This window comes from Phyllostomus hastatus, unplaced genomic scaffold, assembly GCF_019186645.2.
Source record: "Phyllostomus hastatus isolate PE091 unplaced genomic scaffold, TTU_PhHast_1.1 phas_contig_209, whole genome shotgun sequence".
Taxonomy (NCBI): Eukaryota; Metazoa; Chordata; class Mammalia; order Chiroptera; family Phyllostomidae; genus Phyllostomus; species Phyllostomus hastatus.
In genome coordinates, this window is record NW_025333735.1 from 15,927,647 (window position 1) to 15,946,014 (window position 18,368).

General features: G+C 36.0%; 1 protein-coding gene across 4 annotated transcripts in view; it reads left to right on the forward strand.

Annotated features, from left to right (window-relative positions):
• The window catches only part of LRRC40 (leucine rich repeat containing 40), a 91,390-nt gene that overhangs the window by 12,074 nt on the left and 60,948 nt on the right, over positions 1-18,368 (forward strand). For all 4 annotated transcript variants that reach the window (XM_045835287.1, XM_045835284.1, XM_045835285.1 and 1 more), the window contains exons 5-7: positions 1,294-1,417; positions 6,703-6,845; positions 7,856-8,028. In XM_045835287.1, coding sequence (XP_045691243.1) covers positions 1,294-1,417; positions 6,703-6,845; positions 7,856-8,028 — 440 coding nt within the window. The remainder of the gene's footprint in view (positions 1-1,293; positions 1,418-6,702; positions 6,846-7,855; positions 8,029-18,368) is intronic.

Genomic DNA, 18,368 nt, shown 5'->3' on the forward strand with positions numbered 1-18,368 from the left:
TTATAAGCTTTTTATTTGGGGATAATTTTAGATTTATGGAAACGTAAAGATAGTACAGAGTTTCCATACTCCCTGCACCTAACATTGAGGTTTTCTCAATGTTAACATTTTACATAACTATGGGACATTTTTAAAAAATAAGAAATTAATATACTAACTAAAGTATACATTTTATCAAGATTTTCCCAGTTTTTCCACTAATGTCCTTTTTTTATTCTAGGATCCAATCCAGAATACTACATTGCATTTAGTGTCAGTAACTTTTAATACTATACAATATTTATTTATTTGTAACTTGTTAATTCTTAGAATTTAGAGTATTGGAATTATAGGTTATTATTTTGTATGTTGTAGATTATGATAATATTTATAATGTTATAATATGTTATAGTATGTTTTAAAAATGCTGATGTAGCATTTTTACCTTTTGTATCTTTATTTAGAATTATAGAGTGCAGTAGTTTAATATTAGACTATTGAAAGTCTTCAGAGAGCAGTTCCTTTTTTTTTTTTCTATTCATTGTTACTACTGGCCCTACTTAACAGTTTGCTGATAGCTAGTGGAGTACTTCCACTGAAATCAAATCTTATGAGAAGAATGATCTGGTTTATAATATTTTCTTTTAAAGGGAGTGTTTTAAAAAGTTCTCTTATAACTGTTTAAAGAAAAAACAGAAATAATGACTTAAAGAAACATTGAGGTATAAAGGTTAATTAGGCAACTTTGAATGAATAGTAGTGTAGTGGACTTCTGCACTTAGTCAAAGAAGACTTGCTAAGGTCAGCAGAAAATCAAGAGGGACTATTTTTTCCTCAAAAATTAAAATGGCCGTATTTTCAGCTTTATTTTCTTTTAAGAATTTTTCTATCTTACAAAGTTGTTTTTTGTTTCATATTACTGTTTACTCATATAGTTTGCCCTATTTATCAAAAGGTACTCAAGAAATATTAGATAAACAAATAGATTTTTTAGAAATTGAAAGCAGGATGCATGATATAGCGTGACTTAGTATTAATAGTACCCTTATGTAAACTTCTGAAGTCAGAATTCATTCTAATTTCTCTCTGCTACATTAGTAAGCATATAGTGGGCTCACCAAATATTGAGATAGTGAATGATTTGTGAAATTGTCAGTGAATGAGAGTTACAAAACATATCACTTCTGAAATAGGTTTTTTTTCCCCTAATGTTTTAATTCTTGCAAAAATTTGAAATACCCTTTAGGGATTATTTATTTATTGATTTATTTATTTACGTGTTCATTTATTCACACTGTTTTTCTCTTTTTAAAGGATCTTTCGAATAATCATCTCACAACTGTTCCTGTTAGTTTTTCTTATCTCTTCAATCTGGTACGACTCAATCTTTCCAGTAATCAACTGAAGAATTTGCCAGCAGAAATAGGTGGAATGAAAAGTAAATCTCTATTTTCAAAAATACATAACTTTGAAGTTGGTACAACTTAAGTTTAGAAAAATAAACTTTAATACAGTTAGTTGCAGAGAAGTAAAATAATAGGTTTTATGGTGATAAATGCAAACAGTAGCAACTAGTCAGGTTTCCTCCACGCCATTACTGTCTAGCAACTTTCTAAATAATTAACATCAAAAAGATATTTTGGCATGTCAAAAAGAAGAAAATATTTAAATTGTGATAAAATATTATACCTGAGAAATTAATTAAGGTTTTGAGCTATGCTGTATTTTTATTCATTCATTCAACATTCACTAAGAGGTTATTCCCTTTTCACAGATGTTCTACCTATGACATATAGTTATGTCATAGCTGTAGCCTCTTCCTGGTTCATAATTAATAATGACAGGAGAATCTAGTTTGGCCTAAACTATGAATCCTTTATTTTTAAAAAGGTTAAAATTTAGTGCTTCTATTATAGCTTTCCATTGAACCATCATATTTAAAGTATTGTAGAACTAATGTTAAGAGGTAAAAATATTTCAGGTACATTCTAGTACCTTTTAAATAAGTATACTTAATAATCTTAGAATTTTTGATTTAGAGTCCAAAATCATTAAACTGATTTTTTGTTTGTTTGTTTAAAGGTAAACTATTATGATTTCTTGGTTGATACCATAAAGTGTGTTATCTCTAGATTTTACCTTATCTAGTCTTATTTTCCTAATCATACATAAGCCTTTTTTTAAGTGCCCCTTTTGTAAATGAAGTTACAGAAGTGATTTTGTACAGTTGGTTATGGATTATTTTGAGGTGAATTTATAAAATTGTATATTTTACTTTAGATTAATAGTTATTTGTCATTTTAAATAGCAATTCATAAGTTAAATCCACATAAATCAAACTGACATTTTAGGGGAGCCTTTACTTGTGATTGCAATAGTTAAGGTGGCTTGTCTTTGCCATTTTTCAATAAAGGTACAGTGGGACCTTGGTTCTTGAACGTAATTCATTCTAGAAGGCTGTTTGAGAAGTGATTTGTTTGAAAACCAAATCATTTTTTCCCATTAGAAGTAACGTGAATTGAAGTAATATGTTGCAGACCCCCAAATAATTCCCTTTTAACCTTTCTTATATAGAGTATCTGTCTAATGTACTGTTTAATCTATAAATACTTTAAAAATGAAAAGGACATGAAATATAAATGAAAATTTAACAAAAAGGAAATGAAATGTATAGTACAAAATGAAAATTTACATGCATACTTGAACTTACCTTTAATGTTGAATGCTACTGACTGCTAAATTTGCAGAGGAGGGATGGAGGGATATTACTGTTTTGAAGGGGAGTCCACTTCCATAAAAACATCAGGTAGCTGTTGTTCTGGGCTTCTTTCTGTCTTGTCTCTCTGCACCACCAGAACTTGCTTCAGGCTCCCTGTACCTCTGTCTCACTAAAAACCTATCCAATGATGTTTGTTTTTGCCTGCATGTTAACACTTGCCTGAAGTGAAACATTGCATTGCCATTCAATAACTTTATTGTATGGTTTGCTACTGTTTTGTCAGGGTGCTATTTCTCAATAAAACTTCGCATTTCTCCTCATCTCCCAAACATTTCCTTAATTAATGAAGCAGGAATATCCTCCCTTCCCTCTGCCTCATTGTTGCTGCCCCCTCTGAAGGTCTGGGAGTTCCTCGGTGGTCAGCTCAGTGTTTTGATCTTCCACCAATTCCTCCACATTATCATCGTCCACCTTCAAGCCCATGGACTTGCCCAGAGGCTCAGTATCCTTTACAATAGACACAGCTCCATCCACAAAGCCCTCAAAGTCTCTCTCAGCAACAGACTCAGGCCACAGTTTCTTCTAGGTTGATTGTGTGGTCCTAGAAGACACTTCCCCCATGCTTTGTCCATGAGCCTCAAGCAAGTGAGGAGATAAAATGTTTTCTCTAGAACTCCCTGATGTTTAACTTAGTTTCAGAAGTCACCTCAAAACAACTCTGAAACAGGGTCTTTGTGTAGAGTTTCTTAAAATTTGAAATGACCTCCTGGTCCATGGGCTGGCCAAGAGAAGTTGTGTCAGGTGGCAAGAACTTAACAGTGATTCATCTGCACAGCTGCATCATCTTGGCCTCCAAGCCCGCAGGGTGGGCAATAGCACTGTCCATTACGAGAAGTGCCGTGGGTGGCAGTTTTTTTCCTGGAGGTATTTCTTCATGCTTCAGGCAAACCCTTCATGAATCCATTCAATAAAAAAGTGCCTGGTTACCGAAGCTTTGCTATTTATTAGCCTTCCACATCATATTCAGCTTGTTTTTCTTGAAAACTTGTGGGTTTTCAAAATGGTAGATGAGTAGAAGCTTCAATTTAAAAGTTCCCACTCACATCCCCTATTCTTCATTGCCTTGTGTCCTGGCAGTGACTTTTCCACGTGTGTGATGTAGGTCCTCTTTGGGATTTTCTTCCAGAAGAGGCCTGTCTCATCACAGCTGTATACTTATTGGAGAAAAAAAATCCCTTGGCCTATATGTATTATTCACTCTGTCATGAAATTATCAGCAGCTACTTTGTTAGGGCTGGCAGCCTCCCCATGCCTCACTACACTATGAATGCTTCTCCTTTTCTTAACCTTATGGAACCACCCCCTACTAGTTTTAAACAACTCACTTTCAGCACTTGTTCCAGGGATGTGTCTCAGCAGGTTGGCATGCAGCATCTTGTTTTTTTTTTTTTCACATTGTCTCTGAAATGCTATCACTGGCTAAATTCTTTTCGTTTATCTAAATTAACAACAATTTTTCCACCTCTTCAGCTCTGTGTGATTGTTGTTCCATTAGCACGTTCACACCCTTAGCAACATCAGCACTCTTGATGGCCTCTTTATATTTTAAAATTGTGCTAATCATCGATTTTGCCATGCCATACATGATAGCCATATCAGAAACATGAGCACCTCTTTCATACTTTGCAATTATTTCTTTAAAGCTCTTCGTTCTCAATATTTTTCTTTTCACTTTGCTGCTATCATTAACCTTCTTAGGACCCATGGTGACTTACTGTACATACTTAATAATAATAAGCAGCAAAGATGAAAATATTCACAGCACAATTTCCTGAGATGTTAAGAATGCCAGGTTTAGTGGTAAACTGACTCATACTCATGCATTCTCTTTGTCCCCTGAGAGATGTGAGACTAATCATACAGGTATCAGCATGGAAGTGTTGCATTGAGAACCGAAGTTTTGTTAGACAACTGAGGCATTTTTTCCATGAACAATTTGGTCAAGAACTGAATTGTTTGAGATGGGAGATGTTTGATAACAGGTTTGATTGTATTAGGAAGTAGATTTTAACAAAATATGTTATCTGGAGTGAATGTATAAGAAGCATGTTTTTTTTTTTCATAAATTGAGTGGAAATATCTTAAGATATAAGAAGCAATGGGGAAAATCAATATAAAAATATTTTTAATATACAGAAATTTTTCTAATATACTGTATAATTAATGATCAGATGCTTTCTGTCCTTCAGCCATGACAGTGACACTATTAAACTAATATCAGTAGGACACTTAGTAGTTACTTCACTATTAATGATTTGGTCCTAAGAACAGCATCTAACATTTGTATGGTTCTTTTTTAACTCAAAATGCTTTTACATGTAAAATTTGACATTCTGTAAGTTAGTGGAGATGCATATTATTTACATTTTAAACATTCATAAGCCAAGGCTTAGAAATTAGATTGTAAATTGTAGAGCCAGGGATTGAGTCCTCTTACTCCATCCCCATCACCCTTTCCAGTCCATACTGCTTGTATTTTCAGGGCTCTGGGATGCAAACAATTGTGAAAACTACAGTCTCTAAAAACTTTTCTTTGTAGAATTTACTGGATTTGGGGTGGATCAGATTGTGATACTTTTCTCAATGCTCTAGCCAAATAATAGAGCATTGTATTATTAGTTGAAAGTAGCAGTACTATTACATTTGTTTAAAGTACAAATGTAAAACTAAATACTACATACAGTGGTCTAAGGTATACTAAATACTAAAATACTTTAAATACTAAAAGCAGTGGTCTAAGGTATCATAACAACTCAGTCTTGAATTATTTTAAAATTGACAGGTTCCAAGTACCGGGAAAAAAAAGTTGTAAAATGTGTATAGCTTATTCAAACTAGAGGGTTGAGAGTGAATTATGGAAAATTGTGGCCATTATAAGTGGAAGAATCTGTGTTATAGATTAGGGGAAAACTGTTTTGAAGTTTTAAAGGTAAAGGAGACCTTTATTTTTTACCTATTTTTTTTTCTGTTCAGTTTTTTTAAGGAAGAAAGATCCAGCAGATAAGAGGGAGATACTGAAAGTAAGAACATTCTTGGCAAGAGTGTTAGCTAAGGTATTTGAGAAAGCATATAGTTAAAAAAAGTAGAAGAAGAAAGGAAGGGAGAGACAGAGAGACAGTATAGATGGATGAAGAACGGGAGGGATTAATAAAAATCCGAGGTTTTTGACAGAAAGTCAACTTGCCTATTTTAAATACAGGTGTGTCTAAGCTACCTGATGTCAGTTCATACATATAATATGTATGCATATTTATATATTTGTGTTAAGCTGTTTCTTTTTAAAGATACATAATTACAGAGGGAAATAATCTATCTTGTGTATAATTTATACAGGGTGGGGAAAGGTAGGTTTGCAGTTGTGAGTACATGAAACACAGTTTATTCTTATATTATTATTTGTTAATTATTGTATTATTTTCCATATGAACAACTGTAAACCTACTTTTGCCCCACCCTGTACATTTTAGAGTACTTTAACAGAATACCAAAGTACTTTAAAGAATTGTTTTTTTATTGACTTTTGAGAGAAATGTCAATTTGTTGTCTATTTATACATTCATTCATTGATCCTTGTATGTGCTCTGACTGGGCATCAAACTCATAACCTTGGCATATCAGGACAAGGCTCTAACCAACTGAGCTACCTGGCCAGGGCCAAAGTACTTTGTTTTTTAAAATCTGTTATAAAAATGATGTGGACTGTTACTAAGCATTAATTTTAGTATTAGTTCTCTTTAATTTTAATTAAATGTAAAAAATCTTAGTTTATGTTTATTTAATTCAGTGGTATTGTAGGATTCTTTATTGCTGTAGCAGTATATAACAACACAGGTACTTAAGTTCTCATGTTACATACACATTTTTTTGAATGTACATATTCAAAATTATAGACAAATATTTTTTCTATTAAAATAATTTTATTTTTTACTAAATATGTATTACAGAATTAAAGCACTTGGATTGTAATTCAAATCTTTTGGAAACTATACCTCTTGAATTGGCTGGCATGGAATCACTAGAATTGCTTTATTTGCAGAGGAACAAGTTACGTTTTTTACCAGCATTTCCTTCTTGTAAATTATTAAAGGTACTATTTAGTTAATTATTAAATAGTCATATATTTTCCCCAAGGTTAATAATGAAAATGAAATTTTTAATCTTGTTTTACATTGGAAATATGTATTAGTTATATATGCTATGTTTTTCCTATATCAATAGTTTTCCAAATTTTAATATGACAATATATTAATGATATTATTAGTAATGAATTTTTTAAAAAAGAAATAATCAACCTCAAAAATCGAAATTTCCCCATTTTATCTGGTGCATGTTTTATAACTGGATGACGAGGTTGAACTGGTAAGTTGGGATGATGTTTGTAGGAGACCTGGAATACCAGAATACCAGGAAGGACTATGTATCTATTGTGTAAGTTGCCACTTCTCGTGTTTACCTCATCGTAATCAGGTCTGTTTAAAATTACTTACTTTCTTTTGGTTTTAACTATTTAGCATTAACATTGTCATTAGCATTAAATTTGCCATGCTTTGCTTTTCTTTATTTATACTTTTATGCATTAGTGTTAAAAAAGTGTCCTTTATGCAGGATGCTGGCAGTGTTAAAAAGAACTGAAAGTTACAATTTATACAATTAATTTTCCTCTGATAATTATAGATTCAGCTAATGGGAAACCAATATGTATAATAATCACTAATGGAAATGTTGTATAACAAACTGATTACAATATAACATTTTTAACTTACCCTGATTTATTTTAAAAGTTTGATCTTCCACCGGTATAATTCAATTCTACAAGTGTAACCACTAAATCATATGTCTTATTTGATTTTATAAACATTTATCTTTGTATCAGGTTAAACCTTTAATTATTTTTAAATTACCAGAAAAATTTTTATTGTCATTTTTCTTTAGCTGTAAGATGGCTTAGAAATTGAAAATTTAAGCACCTTTGTGATTAGAAAGTTACATTTTACCATGTGTTTTTCAATGATTTGAAATTAAGATTTCAATTTTATTTTCATTATGTAGTATAACATTGAGTACAGAAATATATATGCTTAACCTTTGGTTTTGTAGGAATTACATGTAGGTGAAAACCAAATTGAAATGTTAGGGGCAGAGCATCTTAAGCATCTGAACTCTATCCTTGTGCTGGACCTGCGTGATAACAAGTTAAAATCTGTCCCAGATGAAATTACACTGCTGCAATCATTGGAAAGGCTTGACCTGAGCAACAATGATATTAGTAGGTAAGTTTAAAAACCAAATGAATAAGAAATTATGTTTATATTTGGTTATAATTCAGAAGTTAAAGTATTTGTGAAAAAGCATGTAGAGATTTTTTTATGAATTAAATTCAATAAGTACTTTTGAGGAAGTATTATGTACAGATCCACAAAGAGTAATAAGATTTTGTCCTTGACAGCAAACTTAATATGCTAATAGAATGAGATCCTTTCACAGGTTACTCTGACCTATTAGAATGTAACCTCTCAGAAGGCTGCATTTTATCTGTTTTTTACACTGCTCTAACTTCTAGATCAATGCCTAGATACACAGAAAGTACCTGATAAATACTAATATTTGTCGAATTTGTTAAATGAATGGAAAGCCATGGGAGAGATGCAAAATAGTTTTGAGGTTGGAAGGAGATATAGGAAATACAACTTATTGAGAGGTATCAGGGTAGACTTTGTGAAAGAAGTAATATTTTTAGATGCTCTTTAGGACTGGGACTAGGGTGAGGCCAGTTAACTGCCTAGAGCACAAACAGTAAAAATATAGTCACTTTCATGGTCTTGATTCATTGTAGTGCCACCATGTGATCCTTAAAGGATGATCGTGATTTTCAGGTGCACAGTTAACATGGTCAGAATGAAACACTTGGCAGGAGGAAACTGTACAAAGCTTTGAAAATTCAGAAAATTGTAGAGATTTACCAGAGAACAGCAAGAATTGAACTGGTGGTGAATAGGGTGCAAGTAGGGAGATTGTGAGAATTAAGAGCTTGAAGGATAAGTTGGGCCACATGGAAGAAAGAGGTCCTTGAAATACCTGTGAAGAGCCAGTTTTCTTTAGTTAAGAGGTAGGGAGCTATTGAATGATTAATAACAACCAGTTTGATTGTAATCTCATTAAAAAATAAATTGGTGGTAATGGGGAAAGTACATTGAATAGAAGTGGTTTTATAAGTTGGAAATCTAAATAAACTCTATTAGATCAATGTACTCAGTTTAACATTAAGGAGCACTTTATATATCCAGTTTACTGTATTGACTACTTTGTAGACTTCTCCTGTAATAAAGATCTGAACTGTGGTGACAATGGGAATGGAAAGAAGAGGAAAGATGTGAGAGGTGTGATGAGTTAGAATAAATAGTATTTACCAATTTATTGCCTGTGTTGGAGATGGGAAGAAGAGGGTAGGGAGCAAAGAATCATAAAATGTTATAGAGCCATAATACAGGATGGGGCAAAGTAGGTTTACAGTTAATTGTGAATAAGCAAAACAGAGTTTATTCTTGTATTATTATTTAATAATGTATTATTTTCCATACAGAAAACCGTAAATCTGCTTTTGCCACATCCTGTACTTAGAGATAGAAAAATTTTTACGGATATTAGAAATAAGACTCTTACTTAGTTAGGATTATATACCAGTTAGATGTCTGAGGTTTTGTGTTTAGATGTCAGAAACATGGTTTGTTATTCATAGAAAGTGAAAGGTTAGGCAGGGCAGATTTTCTTCTGTGTATGTTTTAATAAGTGTCTCGGATCCCGCCTCCTGCAGCGTTACGGATGAGACAGGACAGATTCACAGGGACTACAGAGTCCTGTGGGGGAAAGGGACAGTGTGGCCACTCTCTCAAGAGGAGAGTGCCTCGACCCTTGCCTTGACAAGCTTTTAGTGGGTTCAATTTGCACAGGAATATAGGGTGTATATGTAAAGCTCATCAATCATTGTCAGGCAGAAATGATTAAACAGGAGATAACATTCAAAGAACTCTAAGGGCTTATTCTGAGTCAGGGTCAGATAGTTAAAGGACCTTAAAACTTTGGGGAACAAACGCACTTCCTACTTGGACCCGCATCATTTAAATTGAGGGTATTAGCAAAGTAGGTTTCATAGGATTTTATGCATTCTTTCTTAGGCCTGGTTGCCCTAGGGAACCCACCCTTTCCAGCGCAGGGCTGCACCCACCTCCAGCATTGTTTCAGGCTTAAGTCAGGCAGGGGAAGTAAGGCAGCCAAGAGATTAGGAGACTTCTTGCAGACAGAATGAGGACTCAGGCTATGCCAAAGCTGAGGGGTGAGGGTCCATCACCCCCTTTTTCTACAGCCCCCCAAGTCCTTCCCTGAGGGCCCCTTCGAGACTGTGCCTGTCTTAGTTGTCGCTCTTTTGAGGAATCTGACTTGTCATTGGCTAACTAGTCCTCTGCCCAGGGACAAGCAGGGTGAAGAGAAAGGGGGCAGAGGTGGTGCTCCTACAAGGAAGATAAGCTTTGTCTCCTAAGTGGCTTATGGTCTCAAGGTCCTTTATTCAGCCTTAGCCACAGGGGATTACAGCTTCTGAAAACAGGCAGGGCGGTTCCCAACAAATAAGTATTTTTAATAATCAGAATTGTTTTCACAGTGTACATGTTGCATATGGTACATCATGGTCATAGATTTGAATACTTGGAGATGGACACTTTTTACTTATATTTTTGACAGTAAGTGACCTGGATATCCCTAAAAGTGCTTACTTTATGACTAGTGAATGAAATTAATCTCTTACCTCATATAAATGTTGATATATGAATTTTTCCACATGGCAGTCCTTTTTTTTATTATTTTTTAAATCATTGTTCATATAGTTTTCTCCTTTTTACTCCCAATCCAGTCCCCCCTCCCACCCTCCCCACTTCCCTCCCATTACCACCCTCCCCTTAGTCTATGACCATGTGTCCTTAAAGTTTGTTCCTGTGAACCCTTCCCACTGTCCCCTTAAATTCCCTCCGCCGGTCACCATCAGCCTGTCCTCTATTTCAGTGTCTGGTTATATTTTGCTTGTTTCTTTGTTTTGTTATTTAGGTTCCTGTTAAAGGTGAGATCATATGGTATTTGTCTTTCACTGCCTGGCTTGTTTCGCTTAGCATAATGTTTTTCAGCTCCATCCACGCTGTTGCAAAGGGTAGGAGCTCCTTCTTTCTTTCTGCTGCATAGAATTCCATTGTGTAAATGTACCATAGTTTTTTGATCCATTCATTTACTGATGAACATCTTGGTTGCTTCCAGCATCTAGCTATTGTAAATTGTGCTTCAATGAACATTGGGATGCATAGGTTCTTTTGAATTGGTGTTTTAGTATTCTTAGGATAGAGTCCCAGCAGTGGAAATGGGTCAAAAGGCAGACCCATTTTTAGTTTTCTGAGGAAGTTCCATACTGCTTTCCATAGTGGTTGTACCAGTCTGCAGTCCCACCAGCAGTGCACTAGGGTCCCCTTTTCTCCACAACCTCTCCAATACTTGTTGTTTGTTGCTTTGTTTATGATGGCCATTCTGTCTGGTGTGAAGTGGTATCTCATTGTGGTTTTAATTTGCATCTCTCTGATAGCTAGCAATATTGAACATCGTTTCATGTGTCTTTGGATTTTCTGTATGTCCTCCTTGGAGAAGTGTCTGTTCAAGTCCTTTGCCCACTTTTTAATTGGATTCCTTGTCTTCTTAGAGTGCAGTCATGTAAGTTCTTTATATATTTTGGAGATTAAACCCTTGTCTGAGGTGTCATTGGCAAATATGTTTTCCCATACAGTTGGTTCTCTTTTAATTTTGATACTGTTTTCTTTAGCTGTGCAGAAGCTTTTAATTTTGATGAGGTCCCATTTGTTTATTCTTTCCTTTATGTCCCTTGCTCTAGGGGACACGTCAGTAAAAAAGTTTCTTCGTGAAATATCTGAGATTTTCCTACCTATGTTCTCCTCTAGGACTTTATGGTGTCATGTTGTATATTTAAGTCTTTTATCCACCTTGAATTTATTTTTGTATATGGTGTAAGTTGGTGCTCAAGTTTCATTTTTTTGCACGTGGCTGTCCAGTTCTCCCAACACCATTTGTTGAAGAGGCTATTTTTATTCCATTTTATGTTGCTGCCTCCTTTGTCAAATATTAATTGACCATAGAGACTTGGGCTTATTTCTGGGCTCTCTGTTCTGTTCCATTGGTCTATGTGCCTGTTTTTATGCCAGTACCAGGCTGTTTTGATTACAGTAGCCTTGTATTATAGTTTAGTGTCGGGTATTGTGATCCCTCCTACTTTACTCTTCTTTCTCAAAATTGCAGCAGCTATTTGGGATCGTTTATAATTCCATATAAATTGTTGAAGTGTTTCTTCTATGTCTGTGAAGTATGCCGTTGGTATGTTAATAGGAATTGCATTGAATGTGTAAATTGCTTTGGGTAGTATGGACATTTTGATGATATTAATTCTTCCAATCCATGAACACGGTATGTGTTTCCATTTGTTTGTGTCTTTCTTGATTTCTTTCTTCAGTGTTATGTAGTTTTCTGAATACAGGTCTTTTACCTCTTTGGTTAGGTTTATTCCTAGATATTTTACTTTTCTTTTTGCTATTTCAAATGGGATTTTTTCCTTGATCTCTGCTTCTGCTGTTTCATTGTTGGTGTACAGAAATGCCTTTGATTTCTGGATATTGACTTTGTATCCCGCTGTTTTTGCCAAATTCATTTATTAGGTCAAGCAGTTTTTTTGGTAGAGTCTATAGGATTTTCTATGTATACTATCATGTCATCTGCAAACAGTGACAGTTTTGTTTCCTCCTTTCCGATTTGGATGCCTTTTATTTCTTTTTCTTGTCTGATTGCTGTGGCTAAAACTTCCAGTACTATATTGAATAGAAGTGGTGAAAGTGGACAGCCTTGTCTCGTTCCTGATCTTAGTGGAAAAGGTTTTAATTTTTGTCCATTGAGAATGATGTTGGCTGAAGGTCTCTCATATATGGCTTTTATTATGTTGAGGAATGCTCCCTCTATTCCCACTTTGCCGAGTGTTTTTATCATGAATGGGTGCTGTACCTTTATCAAATGCTTTTTCTGCATCAATTGATATGATCATGTGGTTTTTGTCTTTGCTTTTGTTTATGTGATGTATTACATTTACTGACTTGCGAATATTGAACCATCCTTGCATCCCTGGAATGAATCCCACTTGGTCACGGTGGATAATCTTTTTAATGTATTGTTGGATGCGGTTTGCCAATATTTTGTTGAGGATTTTAGCGTCAATGTTCATCAGTGATATTGGCCTGAAGTTTTCTTTCTTTGTTGTGTTTTTATTTGGTTTTGGAATTAGGATGATGTTGGCCTCATAAAAAGAGTTTGGGAGACTCCCATCTTTTTGAATTTTTTGGAATAGTCTGTGAAGGATAGGTGTTAGCTCTTCCTTAAATGCTTTGTAGAATTCTCCTGTGAAACCATCTGGTCCCGGGCTTTTGTGTGTTGGGAGTTTTTTTGATTACTGCTTCCATTTCTTTTGTTGTTATTGGTCTGTTCAGGCTTTCTGCTTCTTTTTCATTGAGTTTTGGAAGATTATATTTTTCTAGAAAGTTGTCCATTTCATCTAGGTTTTCAAATTTCTTGACATACAGCTCTTTGTAGTAATTTCTTACAATCCTTTGTATTTCTGTGGGATCTGTTGTAATCTCTCCTCTTTCATTTCTGATTGTGTTTATTTGGGTCTTCTCTCTTTTTTTCTTGATGAGTCTGCTTAAAGGCTTGTCGATTTTGTTTATCTTTTCAAAGAACCAGCTCTTGGATTCATTGATCCTTAGAATTGTGCTTTTAGTCTCTATGTCATTTAATTCTGCTCTGATCTTGTTTATTTCCTTCCTTCTGCTTGCTCTGGGCTGCCTTTGTTGTTGTTCCTCGAGGTCTTGTAGACGTAGGGTTAGATTGTTTGTTTGGAATGTTTCTAACCTTTTTAGGTGGGCCTGTATCGCTATGAACTTCCCTCTCAGGACTGCCTTGGCTGTGTCCCATAAGTTTTGGGTTGTTGTGAGTTCGTTTTCATTGGTTTCCAGAAACCTTTTGATATCTTCCCTAATATCATTCTTGACCCATTCATTGTTTAATAGCATGCTATTTAATCTCCATGATTTTGAGTGTTTTTGGTTTTTTTCCTTCGGGTTGGTTTCTAGCTTCAGTCCCTTGTGGTCTGAGAAAATGCTTGGTATGATTTCAATTTTCTTGAAATTCTTGAGGCTTGTTTTGTGTCCTATCATGTGGTCTATCTTTGAGAATGTTACGTGTACATTTGAAAAGAATGTATATTTAGCTTCTTTTGGATGGAGGGCTCGGTATATATCAGTAAAGTTCATTTCATCAAGGGTATTGTTCAATTCCACAATATCTTTGTTGATATTTTGTTTAGAAGATCTGTCCATTTTTGATAGTGGGGTGTAAAATCTCCCACTCTAATTGTGTTGCTGTCCATATCTTTCTTGAAGTCCTGTAAGATTTTCTTTATGTATTTGGGTGCTCCTATGTTGGGTGCATATATATTTACAACATTTATGTCTTCTTGGTGGATTCTTCCCTTGAGTATTATGAAGTGACCTTCTGGGTCTCTCTTTATGGACCTTTTTTGGAAGTCTATTTTGTCTGATATGAGTATTGCTACCCCGCCTTTTTTTTCCTGTCCATTTGCTTGGAAGATTTGTTTCCAGCCCTTCACTTTCAGCCTGTGTAGGTCTTTTATCCTGAGGTAGGTCTCTTGTAGACAGCAGATATGTGGGTCATTTTTTCTTATCCAATCAGCTATTCTATGTCTTTTGATTGGAGCATTTAATCCATTTACGTTTAAGGTTATTATTGATAGGTACTTATTCATTGTGTTTTATATACGTGTGTTTCTCTCTCTCTCTTTTCCCTCCCTTCCTTAAAGCAGTCCTTTTAGAATCTCTTGCAGAGCTGGTTTGGTCGAGGTGTATTCTTTTAGACTTCTTTTGTCTAAAGCTTCTTATTTGGCCTTCTATCTTGATCGAGAGCCTTGCTGGATATAGTAGCCTTGGTTGCAGGCCTCTGGTTCTCATTACCTGGAGTAGTTCTTGCCATTCTCTTCTGGCTTGAAGTGTTTTCATTGAGAAGTCAGCTGTTAGCCTTATTGGGGCTCCGTCGTATGTTACTTCCTTTTTCTCCCTTGCTGCTTTTAAGATTCTCTCTTTGTCTTGAAATTTTGTCATTTTAAGTATGATGTGCCTTGGGGTGGGTCTCTTTGGGTTCCTCTTGATTGGGACTCTGTGTGTTTCCTGGATTTGTGTGACTTTTTCTCTCGTCAAATTAGGGAAGTTCTCCTTCATTACTTGTTCAACTAGGTTTTCGATCCCTTGCTCTTCTTCTTCTCCTTCTGGTATCCCTATTATACGGATATTATTACGTTTCACATTGTCTTGCATTTCTCTTAATCCCTCTTCATTCTTTCTGAGCCTCTTTTCCTTTTCTTGCTCTTTCTGGATGCTGTTTTCTACTTTGTCCTCCAGCTCACTAATCCGATCTTCTGCTTCATCAATCCTGCTTTTCATTCCTTCTACTGTGTTCTTCAGTTCAGAAATTGTATTCTTCATTTCCTCTTGACCTTTGTTGAGAGTTTCTATTTCCTTTTTCATGTTTATATAGTTTGCAGTGAGATTGATGTAGTTTCCCTCTAATTTTTGAAAGCTCATTGTGAGTTCATTGAACTTCTGGTAATCATTGTTTGGAACTCACTATCTGATAGTTGAGTTGCCTCTATTTCATTTAGCATTTTTCTTGAGGCTTCCTCGTTTCCCTTCAGTTGGGGGTTGTTTCTTTGTTTTCTCATTGTTCGTGGGTTTCTTCTTTTTTTCTTCTTGTTTGTTAATTTGAACTGTTCTGATTCCCTGTAATTATGGTGTGAACTTCTGTGGTAGAATATTTGTGTGTTTCAGTGGTGCAATCTCCTTCGTGTATCCTGGTGTTCACAGCTTCCCCCTACTCTTTTTTGTGATCAGTTGGAGGAATAAGGCAAAATGGTTTAAGACAGCAAGACAGTATACTCTGATATTTACATTAGCAGCCAGTGGAGAAGAGATGGGTTATCCTTTGGCTCCTTATAGTGTTAACCGTGATCCTCCACTCCACTATCCACGTTTTAGAAAGGATGGAAAGAAGGTAAGACTCTTATTGGGGCCGAGAAGATTGTTAGTTGGATCTAGAAAGCTGTGAGGCTGTGGGAGGTGAGCTTCTAAGGTAGGGTTGGACTAAAGATTAGTATATAGGAGTAGTGAGTAAAAGAATAGAGACAACCCCCACAATAGTATAGTTCAGAAAATGGCAAAGTGGGCTGAGATCCGGTTGGGGTATTGAGAAGCATTTACAGTTGTATAGACTAGGTCTTACTAGCAGTAATAGTAAAGTGACAGTCTTGTGGCAGAATCTATGAGGTCTAGGTAACAAGAATAAAGAGTATAGAACCTTGAGAGATGTATTAATGGAACATAGATGAAGGATAGTAACTTATCAACACCTTGTGACTGAGGTACCAGGGGGAACCTATCAAATGACAATATAACCAGCCAAGCAAAGAAGATTATACAGAAAGAAAAAGAATACCAAAATATTATTAAAATAAAAAATGTTGGAAAAGTGAGAAAAAGATAATACAAATTTACAGTAACTTGCAAGATTAAAAAAAAAGGAAAGAAAAGCAGAAGATGTAGTGCAGGAGAGATAAATTTGGAGTGGAAAGAATAATATTAGGTTGAATGGAAGAGAAACATAAGGGATTGCGAGATAAAAATAATAAGAATTGAAAAAAAAATCACATAAAACACAAGATAACAACAACAGCCAGAGAAACCAAACAAAACCAAACAAAACCAAAACAAACAAACAAACAAAACCAACAAAACAAAACAAAAAACCAAACAAACAAAAAAAAACCTCTTGTTGGTTTCTAACTGGCCAGACCAGTTTTTCTGTTCTTGCTGGCTTCAGCTGGCTGAGGGGCATTTGAAATGCTTCTCTCTCTCCAAGCCAGATCACAGCAAGTGTGTCAGGTACCCTGGGCGCTCCCGAACACACTGGTGGGCGAGAGTCCGTCTTCCCGACGACGGTGCGCGAGCCCAGCTGTTTCCAGCTCCATGTTCCCCGCCGAACCTCACTCCGGCCCGGTGTTGGCGCCTTTCCCGGCTCCCCCGGTCGGGCTGGCTGGAAATCTGTGAGCCACCACTGCAGGAACGCACCCAGCACCACGTCCCTCCCGGGATTGCAGCGCGCGATTCCGGCCTCCCTATGGGGCACGAACCGAGCACGGCCGGCTTGTACTCTCCACCGATCTGCACTTCCACCGGGCTAGAGATGCCCCTGGCCCTGTCGGCTAGAGGCTCTCACTTCTCCTTGGTCTCTGAGCGGGTGTTCATATTCCCTGGGCGATTTTTTCTCAGTCCAGCTGGCCAATCTGTTCCTTTTAGCAACCCGTTCTCCCCTGGAGTTGCTCACCCCCGTATTCGGAGGAGGGAGGGAGCAGCGGCTTCCCTCTCCCGGGAGCCCTGGGGCAGAGCCCCGAGCACCGGGCGGGCCTGGGGTCTGCGCACCCCCAGACCCGGTGCTGATCCCTGGGCCCCTTTTGTCCTGTATCAGACTCCTTACCGTCTGTTTTTCCAGTGAGTGCAATAATTTCTGATGTCCTGCTTTCAAAAGTGATTCGGCAACCCAGCCCACTTGCTCTGCCTCTCCACCGATCTGAGAGTTTCCCCCCTCTTCACAGAAGCTGAGAAAAACGCTGCCTAGAGTAAAGCTGCCATCTTCCGAAAAACATGGCAGTTCTTTATTTTGGCCACTGCATAAAAGCTGTGGAAAGCAAATATTTAAAAGAAAATTTTTAATAAATAATATTAAATAAAGTAATTGGTAGAAATATTTCTGATATATGTTCTTGTTTTTAGAGCTTTGGATATAATGAGAAAAAGAGAGAGAGTGTGTGTGTGTGTATAAAAATCACAGGGCCTACAACATAATGGCACCTAACAAATATTGGTTTCTTTCCTTATCTCTAACCCCATACTTTCTACTTAGACAATCTATTCCTTTTGTACCTCTCCAGAATGTCTTTTAACCAAAATATTGATTCTTCACACAGCTACTAGAGTATGTTTTATAAAATACAAATTAACAGGCATTCTTCTACTAAAAAGTTTTGATGGTTCTATATCATTAACAGCATTGGTCATCAAATATGGCTACGCATCAAAATCGCTGAGAAGCTTTAAGAAAAAACGGTAGTTCTCCCCTTATCTTCCAAGATCCCCATTGGATGCCAGAAACCATGGATAGTGCCTAATCCTCTTTATAGGGTTTTTTTCTTATGCATACATGCCTATGATAAAGTTTATAAATTAAATACATTAAGAGATTAACAACAATAAAATAAAACAGTTACAACAATATACTCTAATAAAGTTATGTGAATGGCTTTTGGGCCATTAGTAAGTAAAATAGGGGTTACTTGAACACAGGCATGGTGACACCATGAGAGTCAATCTGATTACCGAGGTGGCTACTAAGTGATTAGTGA